This window comes from Spermophilus citellus (genome assembly GCF_964194105.1).
Source record: "Spermophilus citellus genome assembly, chromosome: 5".
Taxonomy (NCBI): domain Eukaryota; kingdom Metazoa; phylum Chordata; class Mammalia; order Rodentia; family Sciuridae; genus Spermophilus; species Spermophilus citellus.
Genome location: NC_138186.1, coordinates 159,072,683 through 159,092,521, shown reverse-complemented (window position 1 = coordinate 159,092,521; position 19,839 = coordinate 159,072,683). Strand labels below are relative to the sequence as shown.

The 19,839-nt window shown below is 46.1% G+C and overlaps 1 protein-coding gene across 2 annotated transcripts in view; it reads right to left on the bottom strand.

Annotated features, from left to right (window-relative positions):
- Positions 1-217: 217 nt before the first annotated feature.
- MTHFD1L (methylenetetrahydrofolate dehydrogenase (NADP+ dependent) 1 like) overlaps positions 218-19,839 on the bottom strand; it is a 191,846-nt gene continuing 172,224 nt past the window's right edge. The window contains exons 25-26 of one of the 2 annotated variants that reach the window (XM_081295964.1): positions 8,251-8,369; positions 218-1,503 (exon numbers count right to left, since the gene is read on the bottom strand). In XM_081295964.1, coding sequence (XP_081152090.1) covers positions 8,280-8,369 — 90 coding nt within the window. In that variant the 3' untranslated portion in view covers positions 218-1,503; positions 8,251-8,279. The remainder of the gene's footprint in view (positions 1,504-8,250; positions 8,370-19,839) is intronic. The other variant, XM_081295963.1, reaches the window with a different exon arrangement.

Here is a 19,839-nt window from a genome sequence, read left to right as displayed (position 1 = left end):
TGTGTGAGGTACTGGGTTCAATCCCCAGCACCACATAAAAAAATAAATAAGTAAAATAAAGGTACACCTACAACTAAAAATATTTAAAAAAGAAAAGAAAAGAAAACCCTCAAGCAGCTTTTATTTAAAAAAAAAAATCACTTCACAATGAGACAGGCTGCTTCCTGGTACATTATGTGGACGGTGAATTCACCTTAAGGGCTCCTAACCATCAAATGGATTTACCTCCAGGAAATGCTGGTGGGCTGTATATTTGGGGGAGGGGGTATCCTCAATAAAGGGCAGGGACAGGGAGGGGACATTTGTTATTCTTGGGCCAGGCAGCCTTTGAATGGGGAGCCTTTTCAGTTATCAAACAATGTTTTGGAACAAACTAAATTGTTCATAAAGTACATTATGGGCCAAGTGGGGTCACTGGAGAGGGCAGTGCAAGAGCCACAGGAAGGACTCTACAGGACGTGCCTCAGGGTCATTTAGGGTATTTATGGTGACCATTTTACTTATACTGCTTAGAGGACAATCACTCCTTGTTAGTTCCTGAATCCTTGGTTTTGTTTTAACTTTTGCATGATTTTATATTATTGTAGGAAGAAAGGGAAACAAAGAAGGGTCAGGAACTCTCAAGAGAGGGGAACAGGCCATAAAGCATTCTCTACCAAGAATGAAGGGCTGGGCCAAAGGAAAAACATTTGCCAAACACCTGACCTTTAAGAGCTATGTTTCCTAGCCCTATGGGCCCTAGAAACCTCAAACAGCACTGGAGATTCATTCACTGGTGGAAGGAACTAGCACATATCCAGTTGTTTTAAGTAAGTGATGTCAACTTCACTAGCACCAAGAAGCAGCTCTGGATGTACAGTGCACTTTGTTCCAAGAGACCCCACAATTCTCCAGCCGTCGGAAGATCTCACAGTTGACCAGATGTTTCTAGGCATGTTTCATTTCTTCGCTGTTACATTTATAAAGCTCTGAATGCATTCACAATTTCCAGGAAAATGGCCTCAGGTAACAACCCACCAACTTCACATGGACAGTGACCTCCAGAGAGCAGTTTTATCTGGCACCAAAAAGTGGTTATTTTTCTAGATATGTTTATTTTCAGCTCAAAGACAAAACGGGGTGTAGCTCAGTGGCAGAGCACTTGCCTAGCATGCATGAGACCTTGGGCTCTATCCCCAGCACTGGAAAAAAAGGGGACAAAATAAGAAACTCTGTAGTGGAAAATGTACCTTTCAGTTCACACTCTTGCCATCCCTTAGTCCTCATAAAATAAACACTCTAAGTATAAGCAGCGGAAAATAATGTAAACTCTGCAGAAGCAGAAAGTAAATTCGTTTCTTTCAGACTTGCTGGAGGTCCTCTGCTGCAAACAGAATTCGTCATGAACGGAGGAGAAGTCTTTGGCCTATTTCATCATTTCCCCAACATTGCATAACAGGCATATTTCAAATTTACTTTTTTCTCCAACTGCAGCAAAAAGGCAATGAGTCTTGTTTGAGGAACCTGAAAAAGAAGGAAAAAAAATGTTTTAGTAGTAGAACAACTTTTGGGGTTCAACTGTTACTATGCTGCACTTCTGAAGTTTGGGGCCACCAGAAAATTCAAGTGACTTCATTCACAAAAAAGGGCCAGGACACTGCAGGGAAGGTTTTCCCTGGGAGAAGTGAGACTGGGATTTGGCCTCAGCATGGCTCCTGGATCCAGCACCTGAACTTCCCAACAGATTCCAGAATTTCCATGACTTCCAGATAATGGTCGGCAGGATCCTGTGAACGTTTAGGATTTTAGATTAGGAATGTGGCTGCATTGGATTTCAGTTCCTCTCTTACATAGTGGGCACAGAAGGCAGGGTCTGAAAATGCTCTGGGGACAAGAGGAAGTGGGTGGACCTGGGACTTCCTGTTGTTAAAGCTTTGTTGGTTTTTCTCAGAGAATACTAAGATCCTTTGCCCATCTTAAATCCTGCAAACTTTTAGAAAGAGAAAGTGATCAGACTACATTTTAAAGATACCAAACAGCAGGGTGGTGCACTCCTGTAATCCCAGTGACTTGGGAAGCTGAGGCAGGAGGGTGGCAAGTTCGAGGCCAGCCTGGGCAACTTAGCGAGGTCCTAAGCAACTTACTGAGACCCTGTCTCAGAATAAAACATAAAAAGGACTGGGGATGTGGCTCAGTGGCAAAGCACCCCTGGGTTCAATCCCTGATACCCAAACAAAAGAAAAACAAATGAAACAAAACACCTAAGTTCTAGAAAAAAAAATCCTTCCCCATTGCAGGAAAAATGGAGATGCAAGCACGTGGCGTTTCATGTGGATGACACCGGGAAGGGTCTCTGTGGGCCACCAGAGCTCACTCTGCTGAAATGCAGTGACCTGGCCTCTCACGGATGACTGAGCCGGTTTGAGGTACAGGGGATGCTTGATGGGTTTAAAAACACAAGACAGAGACAGAGAGGGGACAGGAACTTCAATATTCCCTAACATTGGATTCCAAGTCAGGGGAGTAAACAGAACACAGAAGTGTTACAAGTATAATAAACACGAACAAATAGAAAATATTTGAGATGTTAGAGAGGAGGTGCACCTGTGCAGCCCCTGCCCCAGAGACACAGCCGGCGTCACCTTGGTGGCTCTAGTGAGCCCGAGGAGTGAGGGGTGCTGGGGCAGATCGGGGTGGGTTTTGCTGGCTGGGGAGGACCCTCGGCTTGGCAAGGCCAGGCTGGCCTAAGGCTGCAGAGGTGGCTGGGGAGGACCTGTTGCGGAGCCACACTGCCTTTGTCCTCTGCAGTACTGTGGTTAGAGGGGCTTAGAGTTTGTGTTCTCACATTTTAAGGAAACTTGAAGGGTTGGCGAAAGTATAGAAAGACTGATTATAGATGGAAAAAAGAAATCAGACATGTAATCGCTAAGGTGAGAATGTAAAAAGCAATCAGGTGTTTATTCAGGGGAAAGTAGATTGGAAGGCAGAATATAAAACATTCTATTTTGGTTAAGGAATGATAAGAAATAAAAAAGTGCCCCCCAGATGCCTTTGAAGGGGATCTAAGAATGTCACAATTGTTGCCTAAGCTTCAAAACATCTCATTTTAGTCAGATAGGGGAGATTTCATTATCACCATCTTTCAGCTGCCAGTGAGGATGGTTTAGGTAGCAGGACATCCATCCTACCTGGACCCTGCCTGGAAATGGGAGAGGGAGAGGGGGTGTTCTACTCCTAGGAAGGCCCAGGGTGAGGCCTGGGCCTCTTTCTTAAAGCACAAGGGTGCTGAGCAACTTGTGTGAAAATATAAGGTTTCAAGACCCAAATCACAAAGTGCAGGTGCTCTCCTGGGGCATCCTGCAACCCTGTGGTGTGTGAGCTGGGGCTGGACAGGCCCTGTCCACAGAAGGGCTGGTACAGATCTACCCAACTCAAGGTTCATTCATGAGCCAACTGCAGTACACACACCTGTGATCCCCAGTGACTCTGGAGGCTGAGGCAGGAGGACTGCAACTTTGAGGTCGGCCTCAGCAACTCAGCAAGACCCTGTCTCAAAATGAAAAGGGCTTGAGATGTAGCTCAATGGTAGAGCACACCCAGGTTCAACCCTCAGTACCAAAACCACCACCACAACAAAAGATTAATTTATAAATATTAAGTCCCTTTGATAGTTTCTGCCCGAAAAGCAGTCTAGGGCAGAAATGAGCTGGTATCATGCTTCTTTCTATGTGCATGATTCTAGAAAAGCAGTTCTCTGGTAGATAACTCAACAGCGATAGCAGGAATAGAGGAAATCTGATTCTGTACTAAGCTTAGCTTTGCACATCAGAATGAAGGGAAGGAGGGAGGACCCGAGTTCCTCAGGGATTTTCACAGTGTCTTCACTTGGACAAACCCAGCCAAGGCTCAGAAATATGATGAAGGTTCAGGATGAGAAACCAGAAGAACAGAACAAAACAAAATAAACCCAAACCCAGCCACCTCCAAACAAAAGACGGAACAGCAGGATCGATTTCACTGGGACAAAAACTTATTTTAATTCTCACTGTTCAGTGGCATTTGAAAGAAGGAACCAGGCCCTCATCCAGCCTGCGGAAAGCACCTCAGGGAAGTCTCGGGTCAGAGGAGCCCAAGCTCAAATCCCCGCGACTTCTTGGATCTCACGTTCATATTCAGCTTCAGCAATTTCCTAGAGGGGTGAGGCAGGCAGGAAAGGCCAGGGTGGGAAGGGGAGGAAGGAAAGCAGGCACCCACTGCCTGCTGTCCTCTCCCCACGGGGACACATCTGCGCCACGGTCCTTGGAGAATAAGGAATGTGCTGCTCAGCAGTTCAGGGTCCAGGGCCATCTGGGGTCTGGTCCCTATGACATCAAAGCTGGCCCACCAGATGCTTCTTTTTCTGATGCCCAATCCAGTCTGAGCCGACGGCCATTTAAGGGGTCTTATATTCGTTTGTTTGTTTGTTTATTTTTGGCACCGTAGATTGAACTCAGGGGTGCTTAACCATTGAACTACATCCCTAGCTCTTTTTTTTTTTTTTTTTTGGTATTTTATTCAGAGACAGGATCTGGCTGAGTTGCTAAGGGCCTCACTAAGTTGCTGAGGCTGGCTTTGAACTTGTGATCCTCCTGCCCCAGCCTCCCAAGTCACTGGGATCATAGGCATGCGTCACCGCGCCAGCTATTTTTTCTATTGTTAGTGGCTGCAGACCTCTGACTGTTGGTGCAGTGGTCTCTGCTCACCGTGAGAGGCGCAGGCAAGAGCAAGAATGTTTGCTGGATCATGATGCTGAACGGCTGCTGAGGGAGCGCTGCTAGAGGGGTCTTAGCCCTTTTCGATTGTTTGGGCAGGGTCAGGTGAGGGATTTGAACTGCTGCCTAGCAGAAAAGTATTTAGCAGCTCACGAAGAAGCAGCCTTGGATAAACAAGGACAAAAAATGCAAACTAGAGAATTAAGAGGTAGCTCCATATGCTTGAAAAGAATTTTGATAAAGTTCTACCTTTCAATACCTGCATAATTATCTTTAAGTGATCATAAATATCTTTAAAAACTCATCCTATTCAACTAGCTGGTTTTAAATTTCAGAACGGATGGAAGTCCATGTAGCCTGTGATTGAAGTTAAATGGTCTGGGGGAATAAAGGGTGCTTGAGAGTGAGAGTAGGTGGGTCTGGGCTGAATCCTGGCTTCTGGGGTCATTAGCTGTGTGATGTGAGCGGGCTGTTCCCCTCTCTGGGCCAGCGTTTACACAGCTCTGAAATAAGAATACTGCAAACCTGTGGGTCACAAGAGAGGCAGTGTGGGCAGTGGGAAGGCAACTAGGCAGTCCCATGGCCCTCAGCCTCTGCTTCTTAGTGACCACCAGGGAAGGACTGGCTTTCCTGAAGCCAGTGGCTTCTCAGGACACCTGTCCCAGAGGGTGTTGTGACCCACTGTGGCAGGTGCTGAGCACAGTGGGAGGTGACCACTGCAGCCCAGTGTCCGATCACAACTCTTGCTGGATCCTCAGGTGACCCCAGAGGAACCCTTGTTGGGGAATCCGGCATGTCAAGAAATGAAGGGCCCGGGCATGAGCATCACCAAGGCTGGGGGCACGTCCCCGGGCATCTCCCTTGGGTTCATGTGACTTACTTGGAGAGCAAGTGAAAACCGACCGAAAGGCTGGAAAAATACTATTCAAGAGAGATGAGAGAACTGTACACACTTGTTCTGGAGACAAGTGACAAATGACAGAAATGTACCGTACAGGGCTGTGACATGAGAAGAGAGATTTGTTAGGACAAGGGTCAATTTTCGGCTTAAGAGAAATGATGTTATTTTCTGAAGGCCAGGCTGGGAAATCTGAGATGCTCACAACACACAGAGTCAGAACAAAGACCCAAACCACCCGGGTACCAGCGTGGATGGGCTCCTTTGTTAAACTGGCCACCACATTTCTTTTCTGAGTTTTCTTTTTTCAGGAACGATGAAGATAAAATGTGGTTATGGATAAATGTGGACCTGACTCCTGCTTCTCAGCGGCAAACACATAAACACCCCCGAATGGACCTCACGGCACAAGACAAACAAGTCCACACCATGTCTTGACAACAGTTGATGTAGGCAGCTCCTTGCCTTTGTCCCCGCAGCCAGCCCTTAGGTTTTACTGAGGAAGACTTACAGAAAAGAGAAAATCCCCGTGTGAACTCCTGCAGTGAAGTCACGGGAGTCTTGCAGGCCCAGCTTGGGCCTCACTGAGAGTCGGCTGGAGAGGGACCTTTAGGTCAGGCAAGCTCATCCGAAGGCCCAGAATGTTCTGGCAAGAGGAAGGGGTCCTGGGCTAAGGAACAGGGGTGGATGTGTTGGAGGAAGGACTGTGTCCTGAGAATATGCTGGGCATGCTGCTCTGTGAGATGGAGACGGAGCTCCAAGCCCTGAGGACTTCTGACCGAAAACTTTCTGGGGAGGAGGACTGGGAGTGTGGCTGGTTTCCATGACAGGAAGCCAGCAGGTGTGGCCGAGTTGCTGGCTGAGGGGTGGACAGCTCTGGTCTAAGAAGCTGCAAGTGAAGCCCCCACCCTCCCCAAGCCAAAACCCTGTGGATCAGGAGCCAGCAAGTGCCCTGGTTTCTGCCAGCTCTGTCCTCTCTGTGACTCAGGGGGCCCCCTGAGTTAGAAGATCTGCCCATCTGTACGTGTCCCTCCAGAAACAGGAGACCCTAAGACACCGCTGTGCCACAGCCAAGGGTTGAATGTGTCTCCCAAAGGACACATTCGAGCCCTAATCCTGAGCATCTGTGACAGTGACCTTATTTGAAAATGGGGGCTTACGCAGAGTAACTTCGTGAAGATGAGGTCATTGGTGAGGATGTGGGGGGGAAAGATACATTCCTACCCTGCTGGGGGGGACTGAAAATTGGTGCAACTACTTTAGAAAGCAGTATGGAGATTCCTCAGAAAACTCGGAATGGAACCACCATCTGACCTAGTTATCCCACTCCGTGATTTATACCCAATGGACTTAAAATCAGCATACTACAGTGATGTAGCCACATCAATGTTCATAGCATCTCAATTCCCAATAGCTAAACTATGGAACCAACCTAGATGCTCTTCAACAGACGAATGGATAAAGACAATATGGTGTATATATACACAATGGACTATTACTCAGCCTTAAAGAAGCCTTAATTGGATGGAGCTGGAGAATATCATGCTAAGTGAAATAAGCCAATCCCCCAAAACCAAAGGCTAAATATTTTCTTTGATACGCAGATACTATTTCATAATAAGCGGGGGGCGGGGCATCTACGGAAGAATAAAGGTACTTTGGATTAGACAGAGGGGAGTGAAGGGAGGGGAGGGGGTAGGGGGGTAGGAAGGATAGTAGAATGAACCAGACATTGTTACCCTATGTGCATATGACTATATGACCTGTGTGATTCTATATCATGTACAACCAGAAGAATGAGAAGTTATATGCCATTTACGTATGATGTGTCAAAATGCATTCTACTGTCATGTTTAACTAGTTAGAACAAATAAAAAAATGAATCCTTAAAAAAAATAGATGAGGTCATTATGGTGGGCCTGAGTCCAATATGACTGGTATCCTTATAGGAAGAGAAGGCCACGTGAAGACAGACTCACAGGAGAACCCCAGGGAGAGACTGGAGTGAGGCAGGGATGCCCCGAGGCACCCTGACCTTCACACCTCCAGCACGGCAGGAGAGCAAATTTCTCTTGTTTTAAGCCCTCCTTCTGGGGTACTCCATTATGGTAGCTCTAGGAAATGAACACACCGAGGTTCCTCTGACTCATGAGCATCTACTCTGTACCAAAGAATGTGCGGTAGAGAGGTAAGAAGTTACTCTTTCAAAGGGCCTGTGGACTGACCATTAATTCCAAGTCCACACCTGGGCGTGGACCCAACTCATGGACGGCTAGCCATAAGGTAGGAACTTGTAGGAATCAAGGAAGGACTTTAATCAACTTTAATCACTTTTTTTTTTTTTTTTTTTTTGTACAGGGGAGTAAATACAGGACCTCTAAGCCACATCCCCAGCCCTATTTTGTATTTTAGAGACAGGATCTCACCGAGTTTCTTAGCACCTTGCTGTTGCTGAGGCTGGCTTTGAACTTGTGAGCCTCCTGCCTCAGCCTCCTGAGCTGCTGGGATGATGGGTGTGCAACTAATCACTTTTATAACCAGTATCAGAAAAACAAAACAAAAAAGCATTTGAACTGAAACAACAGAAAAGGAAGAAAAAGTAAAAATACAACAACAGCTTACCTGGAGTGGTCCTGGGAGGTCTCCTGCAGTTAAAACAAACCTTTCACTTGCTCTGTTTCTGTGTCCAGGTCTATGTCATAAAAGCAGGGCCGAGTGGGAAGCCCTGGCATCGTGCTCATCTGGAGGGAAAATAAATGCCACAGAGTGATCACACTGGATACTGTTGGCCTAGTGACACCAATTAGCCACAGTGCTGGGTCCAGCCTCGTGTAATATTAGGCTATGTATACACACCTTTCTTTAGGTTGGCTAGCTGTTATTTCTTTTCCTCTTCTTTTATTTATTTATTTAATTTTGGTATTTCTTAGTTGTTGATGGACCTTAATTTTATTTATTTATATGTGGTGCTGAGAATTGAGCCCAGTGCCTCACACATGCCAGGCAAGCGCTCTTCCACTGAGCTACAACCCTGGCCCCTGTTATTTCAATCTCTAGAAAGGCTGAGTGTTGATTCCTGAAATTTAGCCCGTGTGCCCTCCCCATAGTCCACAGCACACCAAACCTTTTCTTCCCAGTCAAATCTTTGTGCTGAACCCCAGCTCTGGGTGCACGGGTTGCGAGTGTGGGTGGAGTGAGTGGTGGCTTCTCCTCACCTGGAGGTACATGTTTTGGTAAAACCTCCAGTGCAGTGTGAATCTGTTCTGGAGGCCCCAGTCACCTGCCCACCTCGGCCAGTCTCAGGTGTACTTTGAGCCAGGCCCTTGGGCTCAGTGTTTTGTCTGCTTTATATTCTCAACAATCTACATGGGAAGTATTTTCATTATTTCTATGTTACAAAGGAAGAACCTGAGGTTCAGAGAGATGCCCAAGGGCCCATGGGTAATAAATGCCATACAGGGACTTTGACTCTGTCTGCGATGTCACTCCAACTCATGTCCCCACCACCACCTCTGTGACACACAGGGTTTCGCATGGATGACTTCATCCAGCTCCCTGCACCCTTGGACATAGGTACTGACTTTCACCTCACTTTACAGATGAATCCAGGGATGTTTAGGTAGAAAGGCAGATACAGTACAGTCAGTGCTGGGAGCAGTGGAGCATGCCTAGGAGACTTGGGAAGCTGAGGCAGGAGGTTTGCAAGTTCAAGGCCAGCCTTAGCAACTTAGCAAGTCCCTGTCTCAAAATTAAAAATTACAAGAGTTGGGGACATAGTTCAGGGGTATAGAATCTCTGGGTTCGATTCCCAGCACCAAAAAAGGAAAATGAAACAAACCAAACCAAACCTAAAAAGGGTAGTTAGTGGCAGTGCAGAATGAAGCCCAGTTCCTCCTTGCTGGGCCAAGTCTGAATGAGCACTTTAAAAGGTGCTCTTTGTCCCCAGCTTCAGAAACCACAGGTGTGCCAGGAAACATACTGGTTCCCAGGGATTCTCACACACTAACCCTGCTCCAGGATCTGGATGTGAGGCTCCCGATAACCCGCTCCTCCATTTCAGTCTTTCCTGCTGTGCCCTAGCAGTGATGCTCATGGGCACAGGGGCATCTGATGGGTACCCGGGCAGTGCCTGGGCCTCTGCCTAGCCCAGCTCTCCCAAGGTTAAGTGCTGCACCCCGCAGGGTCCAGCTGCCCCGGCCCAGAGTGTCCCTCAGGAGGTGTAGCCAGGAGGCGGTTGGTGCTCAAGCTCCTCCATGCTCTGCTTCCTTTGCAGGGGACTGAATTTCGCGCTTCACCACCTCTCCTGCCCCCATGTATAGGATCTCCTCTCACTCAAAAGGCCGTCTGTGGCCAGCAGCAGCCCAGACGTCTGTTAGGAATTCAGAGCCCCCAGACCTGCTGGAGAAGAGCTGCAATGACAGCAGGTGCCCAGGGGACTTGGAGGCACACTGCAGCTTGAGGACTCCCAGGGCGCCCATGCCACTGGTCACCTCACTGCCCTTCTCCTTCAGCCCCAGGGAAAGGCAAGGGCCAAAGAACCTTTTAGATCCACCCCCTGCAGTGCTACCCCCTTCCCACCTGGCAGCTGGTGGAGAGCAAATCTGGGCACCTACAAGCCTCATTAACTGTTCCTCTCTGCCCTGTTAGGCCTGGGAGTGGGAGTGGGGAGTGGGGCAGGGCAAGGGGCAGGCACAGCACACTGTGGTGGCTGGCGGTGGCTGCTGTCTTGCTAATGGAACAGGCCTGCACTTCAGGGCTGTATGGCTAAGAGGGCTTCTGAGGCCTGCCTGGAGGAAAACTCCCGGAACACGTTGGTGGCATCCTGGGCTCCAAATCGCCAACTACAAGGAAACATTTTTTGGGGGGTGGGTGGTACTGGGGATTGAATCCAGGGGTGCTTAACCACTGAGCTACAACCCCAGCCCTTTAATATATTTATATTTTTATTTAGAGATGGGAGCTTAAAAAGTGGCTTAGGGGCTTGCTAAGTTGCTGAGGTTGGCCTTGAACTTGCACTCCTCCTGCCTCAGTGCCCCAAGTGTCTGGGATTACAGGTGTGCCCCATCGTGCCCAGCTATAAAAGGTATCTTAAGATACTTCTATAATATGTATGGGCCTATGGAGAAGGAAACAGCATTTAATAATTTGAGAGAAATAAAGGAATGATGGTATTCAGCTGTATTTTCCCCATCCCTTAATTCTCTGGGCCCAAAGCATCCTTTACTAGTAAGAAACTCACGTCAACACTGTGGCAGGTGCTGCTCTAGAGGCTGCAACACTGTCCACTTTAAAACAGAATTCAGTAACAGGAGGGTCAAGGTTAAATCCACTTGAGGTGACAAAACCCAATTTGAACTCTGAACGAAGTATATGTGGGGCAACAAAGGCAACCGGAGAGTCTACTGTGGATAACCCACTGTCCCCCCTGCTTGTGTACCCACTCTTTCTACTGAAGAGAACAGTCAACTCTCCAGCAGGAACTTTGAGTCGATGAGAGGCCAAGACTGACGAAGGCAGGGTATGTATGATCCGTGTGTTCCTAGAGGAGGATCTACTGGTCGCCATGAACCAGAATGTGGGTCTTCTGGTCTGATTCTGTGACCAAGTTGGGAGTCAAGTCAGCTAAAATACTTTGTGTCAGTAAGTGTGACATGTCTTTCCTTCATTTTGATTTATTCTTTCAAATGGGAGAGAAATGAGTTTAATCAAAAGATTCCCATGTGCCTTCCCAATGATGCAATAAGCCCTTCCAAGAATCTGGACTACTTATTTGGAATAAGCAAGAGCAGACGAGAAACCGCACAGCACTCTAGAGCCCAGAGGCTCCCTGGCCTGTGGGTACACAGTTGCCTCTAGTCTATTCCTACAGTAAAAACTTTCCTGCTGAGCAAACACGACTCAGGGTGATGTGAGCAGAAATTACACCTTCACTTGATATTCTCTCCCCATGAAAAACTTACCAAAGAATCACAGCTCTTAGAGGAGACTCAGTTCAGCACTACAGGAAAAAAAGAGCCCAGAGAGCCCTTGGGAGTTGACCCCTGGCCACATGCCCGGGGTCACTGGGCTCCGTGTTTACTTTATCTCTGTGCCCTCTAAGGAGGCCTCCTGCTTAAAATAACTAAGGAGCTACTAAATTGTACTTACTTGTCATGGAGCATTAGTGGATTCTTTTACAAAGGCCAAGAAACATAGGCTTTTTGCCCTTCATGACCCTAACTTTGACTATAATAAATCTTCCAAATCTTTAACTTAGGGTTAACATTATTTTGGGGAAACAGTAAGTTCTACCAATAGCCTTTATGAATATACATTAAACACCAGTAAAGAGAAAATGGGCGGCTGGGATTGTGGCTCAGTGGTAGAGCGCTTGCCTAGCACATGCGAGGCCCTGGGTTCGATCCTCAGCACCACATAAAAATAAATTAATTAAATAAAGGTATTGTGTCCAACTACAACTAAAAAACCAATATTTAATAAAAAAAGAGAAAATGGACATACATTTAAAAAGTAGTCATTTAAGAAGTACAAAAATATTCTTGGCATGAACAGAAAAATTATTATTAAGAATTATTATTAAGAATTATTTCGGGCTGGGGATGTGGCTCAAGCGGTCACGCGCTTGCCTGGCATGTGCGGGGCGCTGGGTTCAATCCTCAGCACCACATAAAAATAAAATAAAGATGTTGTGTCCACCCAAAACTGAAAAATAAATATTAAAAAATTCTCTCTCTTCTTTCTCTCTAAAAAAAAAAAAAAAAAAAGAATTATTTCAGGTGGGCAGGATAGCACATACCTGTAATCCCAGTGACTCAGGAGGCTGGCAGGATCAGAAGTTTGAGGTCAGTGAGGCCAGCCTCCACAACTTAGCAAGGCCCTGAGAAACTTAGTGAGATCCTATCTCAAAATTAAGATAAATAGATAAATAAATAAAAAGAGCTGGGGATATAGCTTAGTGGCAAAGCACCCTGGGATTCAATCCCTAAGTACAAAGAAAAAAAAAGTTGTTTCAAAAAGCAATAGAATTTTAATTTCTACTTAACCAAAATATCATTGCAATTAGTTTTGTTGTGCTTGTGAGATAATCTATTTTCTGATTTCTCCTTAAATCTACTACTTTTTCCTTCTGAATAAGCCATTTAGTTTTATTTTGATTCAGAAGAGCAGTAGCATTTTTTTTTTAATGTACGTATCTGTATTTTTTTTTTTTTTTGGTACCAGAGATTGAACTCAAGGGCATTCAACCACTGAGCTCCAGCCCCAGTCCTATTTTGTATTTTATTAAGAGACAGGATCTCACTGAGTTGCTTAGCGCCTTGCTTTTACTGGGGCTGGGCTTTGAACTCGAGATCCTCCCACCTCAGCCTCTTGAGCCACTGAGATAACAGGTGTGCGCCACCATCCCCCGGCTCTGTTTTGTTCTTACAGTGGAAGGAAATCCTTCTACGATTTTCTTTTCTTTCCAGAAGATGGCTAATATGTTTAAAATACTTAACCAGAAACAAAACAAACAAGACACTGGTTAACAATTGTTCAAGTAAATTACATGGAGACCAGGCTAGAAGATTCCCTGAGCAGATAAAACCAGGGAGGCCCCACAGGGACCTACACCTTGCTTGACTTGCAAACACAAGGGAAACTTGACATGAACTCTTTGTTGTAAACAAGATTTTTCCTCTTTGATGAAATATCTAAAAATTTAACATCTTTTTAAAGCACAGTTATTTTCTGAACTGTTTCATAGAGTGTCTGGCAATATTAGGCCCTAATAGATATTTTTCATTATATTGTTATGGTTTTTTTTTTTGGAGGGGGGATTGAACCTAGGGTGCTTAACCACTGAGCCACATCCCCAGCCCTTTTATATTATGTTTAGAGATAAGGTCTTGCTAAGTTGCTTAGGGCCTTGATAAGTTGCTGAGGCTGGCTTTGAACTGGCCACTGGGATTAAAGGCATGTGCCACCACACCCAGCTAATAAATAATTTTTTTAAAATGGGGAGTAAAACCAGAGGATGATTAGAGAATAGGACATAAACGAATGATAAGAGAGTTTCTTGGAGATTAGACTCTCTGTTTCTCCCTTTTTCCTTCTTTGGATGTTGAGGGACAGAACTGTTTATATCACATGGTCATTTAGATAATTACATGAATAATTCTAAGATGATCCTCGAGGAAAAATGGCCCAGTGAAATGTCAAGTGACTGAGGGGAGAAAGAGGGATATTAAAAGTCAATTTAGTGAAAATAGATAGAGGTGCTAAAATAGGGATGTCTATTGCTTGACTTAGTAGAGATGGAATGTTCTGGAATTTCCTTCCCCCTGAGCAGTTAGGTAATATCTACCCACACAGCTTGTGGCTGCATTTTAAAGGTGACCTATATTTAGTAGTCAGGGTCCTGTGTGTGGGCTTAAAGCTCACTCATCTTTCATGGTGGCTTGATTCAACCCTACAGTGTGGACTCTCTTGGGTGCCCGGGACTCCCTGAAAAGATGCAGACTGTTTAATTCAGCTCAGAAACCTTGGCTATGAGCTCACTGAGAGAACACCAAGTTGGCCAGGACCTGGTCTGTTAAGGTTTGGATGTGGTGTCCCCCAATAGCTCATGTGTGAGACAATGCAACGGAGTTTAGAGGAGAAAAGATCCGGTTGTGCTAGCCTTAACCCCATCAGTGAATTAGAATTAGTGGGAGGGTGTGGGTGGAGGAGGTGAGAATCGGCAGGCGTGGCTTTGGGGTATATAGTCTTCTCTCTCTGCTTTCTGATCATCATGTGAGCTGCTTCTCTCCGCCACACTCTTCTGCCTCACCTTGAGCCCCCAGGGATGGAGCCGGCTGTCTGTGGACTGAGACCTCTGAAACCCTGAGCCCCCAAATAAACTTTTCCTCCTCTATCTTTGTTCTGGTGGGGTCCTTTAGACACAGCAGTGAAACAGCTGACTAAAACATGGTCCCTGCATTATATTATATTTAGAGACAGGTCAACCAAACCACATCAAGTAGGCCACGGGTTTTTAATTCTTTAGCTTTTTATATCAAAGGAATAAAGTGAATCAATTCCCAGCTTATAACTTTCCGAAGTGGAGGTCCTGCTCTCAGACGGTGCCATCAAGGGTACTGCTGGGCTCACATCGTTCCAATTTATTTCAATGGCCCTTGAATGAAAGACTGGACAAACACAGTGATTTCTCTCTTCTTTTGAAAGGGAACTAGAAATTTCTTTTAGGGGTAGGAAGCCTATCCTTAATGAACTTTTCTATTAGTTTTTTTAAAAATTGCTTTGAAAATTATTTTCAGCATGGAAGGATAGATCGTCCATCCCTACCACCTGACGAGGTCAACATGACCGATATTACTATGTTCCCCTTTTTTTGGAGATTAGGAAAATGAAACATAGAAAAGTTAAGTAATTTGCCCCAAATCACCCAGTTTGTTGGTGGAGACAATGTGACTCTAGAGCCGGAGTCCTACCCCACTAAGCCCCGCTTGTCCCCACACTTCATGGGTATGGTGTCACCTCTCTAGTCACAGGAGGCCCGTTTCAACTGCAGAGGCTGGGAAGGTGGATGTGCCCAGGTCAGAAATGCACAAGGAAATGGTATGAGTTCTCCAGGGTTCTCTGCATCCCTCCAAGCTACCAGAGAATGCGTGAAAATACATCTGTACTTTACCATTTTAGCCTTGACCCTTCTCCACTTTAACATCTGTCGAAGAATGAGTTGTAGAGCTTACATTTTGGATGCTATCTTTCCAAATTAAAATTAAAAACAGAGTCACAGCAGCAGTGAATCAATAATGCCTTAGGGCCATAAAAAAACAAAGGCTTTCAAAATGATAAAAATACATTAACTAGCCAGAGTGTTTCCTTATAAAGAACAGGCTTGTTACCCTTGTAAGATCAGATATGGATTATTTACACCTGTCTGAAAACTGTACCATCAACATTATTCCCTGAAGTAACTAAAGAACCATCTGCATAATTCAGTTACAAATTTCAGGGAAGGAGTGAGGATGGAGCTCAGTGGTAGACCTCTTACCTTGCATGCATGAGGCCCTCGTTTGATCCTTAGCACCAAAACAAAAAAAACAAAGTAAAATAAAAGCTACTTTCTTCGTAGTTCTTACTTAAGGTGATCAACTCTGGAACTAAACTAAAGAATCAAGACCCAGAGTATTCAAGAAAATGGGGGCAGCACTGATCAAGGACAAATTCTGCTTAAGAGAGAAGCCTTTAGATGTGTGACCAGGTATGATTCTACACTGAACGGCAGGGTTTAGGGAATGAAAACAGGTCTACCACGAGCAGGTCCCTCATCTCTGCGGCATCTTTACTCATTAGCTATTTGGCCTGCAGGTGCTCGCCATGAGAGTCCCACCAACTCTGGCTATTGAAGATTTTATTGTTTGGAAGCCTAATATTAAGTAAATAAATCCTGGCTTCTGAGAAGGCCCTCCCTTGAAAATTAACTGATGGTCTGGGCCTGGGTTTTATCCGTAGGTCCTACTGGTAGTAAAGTCATTATTCAGTGTCCCTTTTAAGGAGACGAGATGGAAGAGGAGCAGTAAGGGTGGGTGACAGGCTTTGCTCTGAGGGCACTGCTGCCCTCCTGTGCCAAGTAGTTTAGCTTTGTTTTTTCACTTTGTCTGTGGTGCTGGGGACTGAACCCAGGGCCTCTGCACACTACTAGTGCTCCTGCTAGTTCCACACCCCCAGACTCGCTTAGTATTTCTCTTTTGTTTTTTATCGCTGTCCCTCACCCCTCCGGAGCCCTGCAAAACTTTCCTCAGAGATAAAAGGCTGCTGCGCAGGGAAACAGAAGGGGATGGAGTGAAACTGTATCCATCACTAAAGCCCCCCTTCTGCTGCTCGTGGGGCAATGGCAGAGGGGATGCTGAGGGGCAGGAGAGGAAGGAAGCAGCAGGTGTGGCCTCAGCTCCTGTCCACCAACCTGACACCTGGCTGCTAAGACCTGCTGAGTTCAGGACTCAGGACCAGCCTGTGGCCTCATGGACCTGCTGGACACACTACGGGCCTACAGCGCTCTGCATCCTTCAACCAGTTGACCAGACTGGATCCCAGAAAAATGCCCAGGACATCAGAGTGGGCCTAGTAGTGAGTTAGTGCATATCTAAACTAAATTGTGTCCCCTTGAAAGTCACAGGTTGCAGGTTAGTCTCCTAAATGTGACTGTATATGGAGATGGGCCTCCCAAGGGGTGACTAAGTCAATGAGGTCTCAGGTGAGGTCTCCGATCCCACAGGACTAGCATCCTAAGAAGAGGAAGAGACACCAAGAGGAAGTTTCACAGAGAGAAGGCCAGGGGAGGACAAAGGGGGCCTCAAGAGAAGACCACCCTGCTGACACCTTGATTTTGGAGTTGGCTGTGCACGCCCCCAGAATGAGGTGCAGCCTTCCCTAATAACAGAGCAGGTGTGAATGTGGCCTTCCCTCTACACACTGACGAGAATGTCAATAAGACATGTTTTCATCCTCCTCTAACGTTTCCTAAGTCCTGCACCAAAAGAAGTCTAACTATGCTACTTGCAAACACATCTACAAACAGGACACTTTCTCATTTAAACTGGCTTCATGCACCAGCAACACTGCTGGGGCACCCTCTCCCAACAAATGCTGGAGGTGGAAGGAAGAGAAAACCACAGGTGGAGCATCTTTTAATCACTCCTGAATGACCTCTTGCAACCACAAATACAATGCACTAACAATTGGGAGAGGGCCTGGGGATGTAGCTCAGTGGTAGAGTCCAGGCTCAGCAGTCATGAGGACCTAGGCTCAATTCTTAGCATCAGTTAAAAGAAGGTGTGGGGCTGGGGTTGTGGCTCAGTGGTAGAGTGCTTCCCTAGCACGTGTGAGGCACTAGGTTCAAGTCTCACTACCACATACAAAAAATAAAAAAAAAAAATGTCCATCGACAATTAAAAAAATATTTAAAAAAAGAGATGTGTGTGGAGCAAGGTAATGAATTTTTTTTAAAGAACTTGATTTTTGCCAAATTAAATCATGTACGTGGCTTAAAAGGTCACGCCGCTCCCGAAGCCTTATTATAAAAAAAAAGACAGTACCCCACCACTGCCACCCCACCCCAAGAGCTTAGTGACTACCAAGGAGAACAACTCTCGGTTTCCTTTTTCGCCCACTGCCTTGTCTTGATCTTGTAGTTTTGGACGGTACCCCTTGGCTTTCTGAGAGAGGCCAGGAGTTAGCTCTCTGTACCCCTACCACCCAGACTCACCCCCTTTCCATCTCTAACTACAGAGCTATGGTGACTTCCAGCTAGATCACAGGATTTATGAGGACCATGTGACATCCACAGTGAGACCATCTTGCATGCTATGATGTTTAGTAACTGTTCAGTACCTGTCTCCTCCCCACCCGGGCACCATACACTCCCTCACATTCCTCGTTTACAGGCTCCTCCACTAGAAGAGAAGCTCACGAAGGTGAGGGTCGTTGTCCCTTTTTAAGTATATATGGAGTGACTGGAGGTCAAGACACTTGCGGAAAGGGAAGGGATTTCGCAGTAGCTCAGAGTAGGGACCATGGGAGGTAGACATTGTGACTTTGTCTGCTTAGCTTTCTTCCCACTATCATCCACCTGCCATCCCGCTGACAGAATGGTGACTCCCAATCAACCCGTCTCCTTGAGTGAAGTCAAGACGTGTGGCATACTTCTAACCAAGAAAATGTGGCACTAGGGGCCTGGAGTTATGTTCCATTACCTGGTAAAAGTGCTGGGACATCGCCCTGTCTTAGCAGATTCAAGAGAGAAACTTTCCATTTTGCTGGCTTTTAAGAAACAAGCCCGTGTGTTGTGGAAGGGCCTAAGCGGGTCACATGGCAAAAACATCCACATGTGGCCTCTAGGATCTGGGATGAGATGACAACCAGCAAGAAGCTGGGTCCTCCGTCCCACAACCCCAGAGAACTGCATTCTGTGACTAGCTCTGTGAGCTTCAAAGAGGACCTCAGGTCTCAGGAGACCACAGCCCCCAGGGACACCATCGCTTCCTGACTCATGGAAATCAGAGGTCCGGAGGTGGTGACCAGCGTTGCCTGAGCGGCGAAGTCTGTGGTGATTTGTTGCACAGCAGAGGAGAGAAAATAAATATAGGCATCTCACTCTTTCTGGGAGCACCTCCGGCAGGCAGCTTAGCGAAGGGCATGGGGGTCAGTTCTAGAACTCCAAACTTGGCTCTGTTCTTTGCACCTTGACTGATGGTTTGGCTTGGGGTATGGCTTTCTCCGAATTCTGAAGAGCTGTAATCCAGCCTCCCGTGCTGCTGCGGACAGGGTCGGTGACACTGAGATTTGGATAATCTGCACACCCATGTTTTGAGCATCCCTCTGAAAGCTCTACTCTCCCCTTCGGGTTCCGGGGTTCCTTTTCACTTTATGATGAGGTGCACTGGAGCGAGTCTACAAACCCATTCTCTGTCCCCTCTGGGTAGAGTCTTTCTGTTCTGGGGAAAAAAATGGAGTGGGGTAGGAGATTTTTTTTCCCCCCCATAATTTCTCCTCCTTTGGAGTCTTTCTGATGTTTGCTGGAATTGTAATTATTTGGACGTTAGGCCTTTTGGATGGATCCTCTAACTTCTGAAATTTTTTCCTTCCGTGTTTCCACTTTGTTGCCAGTTTATTTTTGAAACAAACAACATTATTGAGCAGCTTTATTGAGGCAAACTTGGCACATGACAAACGGCAGATGTCCAAGTGTAAAGCTTATTGTGTGCCATTATAAAAATGCTGCTCTGTGGGCTGGGGCTCAGTGGTAGAGCGCTGGCCTCACACATGTGTGAGGCACTGGGTTCAATCCTCGGCACCACACAGAAATAAATAAAGGTATTAAAAAAGAAAGCTGCTATGAACATCCATGCTCAGATCTGTTATGTGGACACACACCTCATTATCTTGAGTACATATGAGGGATGGCATGGCTTGGCCATATGGTAGATACAAAGAACCACAGCTGTTTTCCAAAGGGGTTGTCCTATTACACGTTCTTACCAGCAGAGAACCAGAGTTCCATTGTTCCCCATCCTCACCAACACTTGGTACGATGAGTCTTTTTAATTTCAGACATTCTAGTAGGGACATCATGGTGCTTACTGAGGTTTTTATTTGCAGTTCCTTAATGACTACTGATAGTAAACATAATTTTATGGGCTTTTATCATCCCATACTTTCTTGAATTAA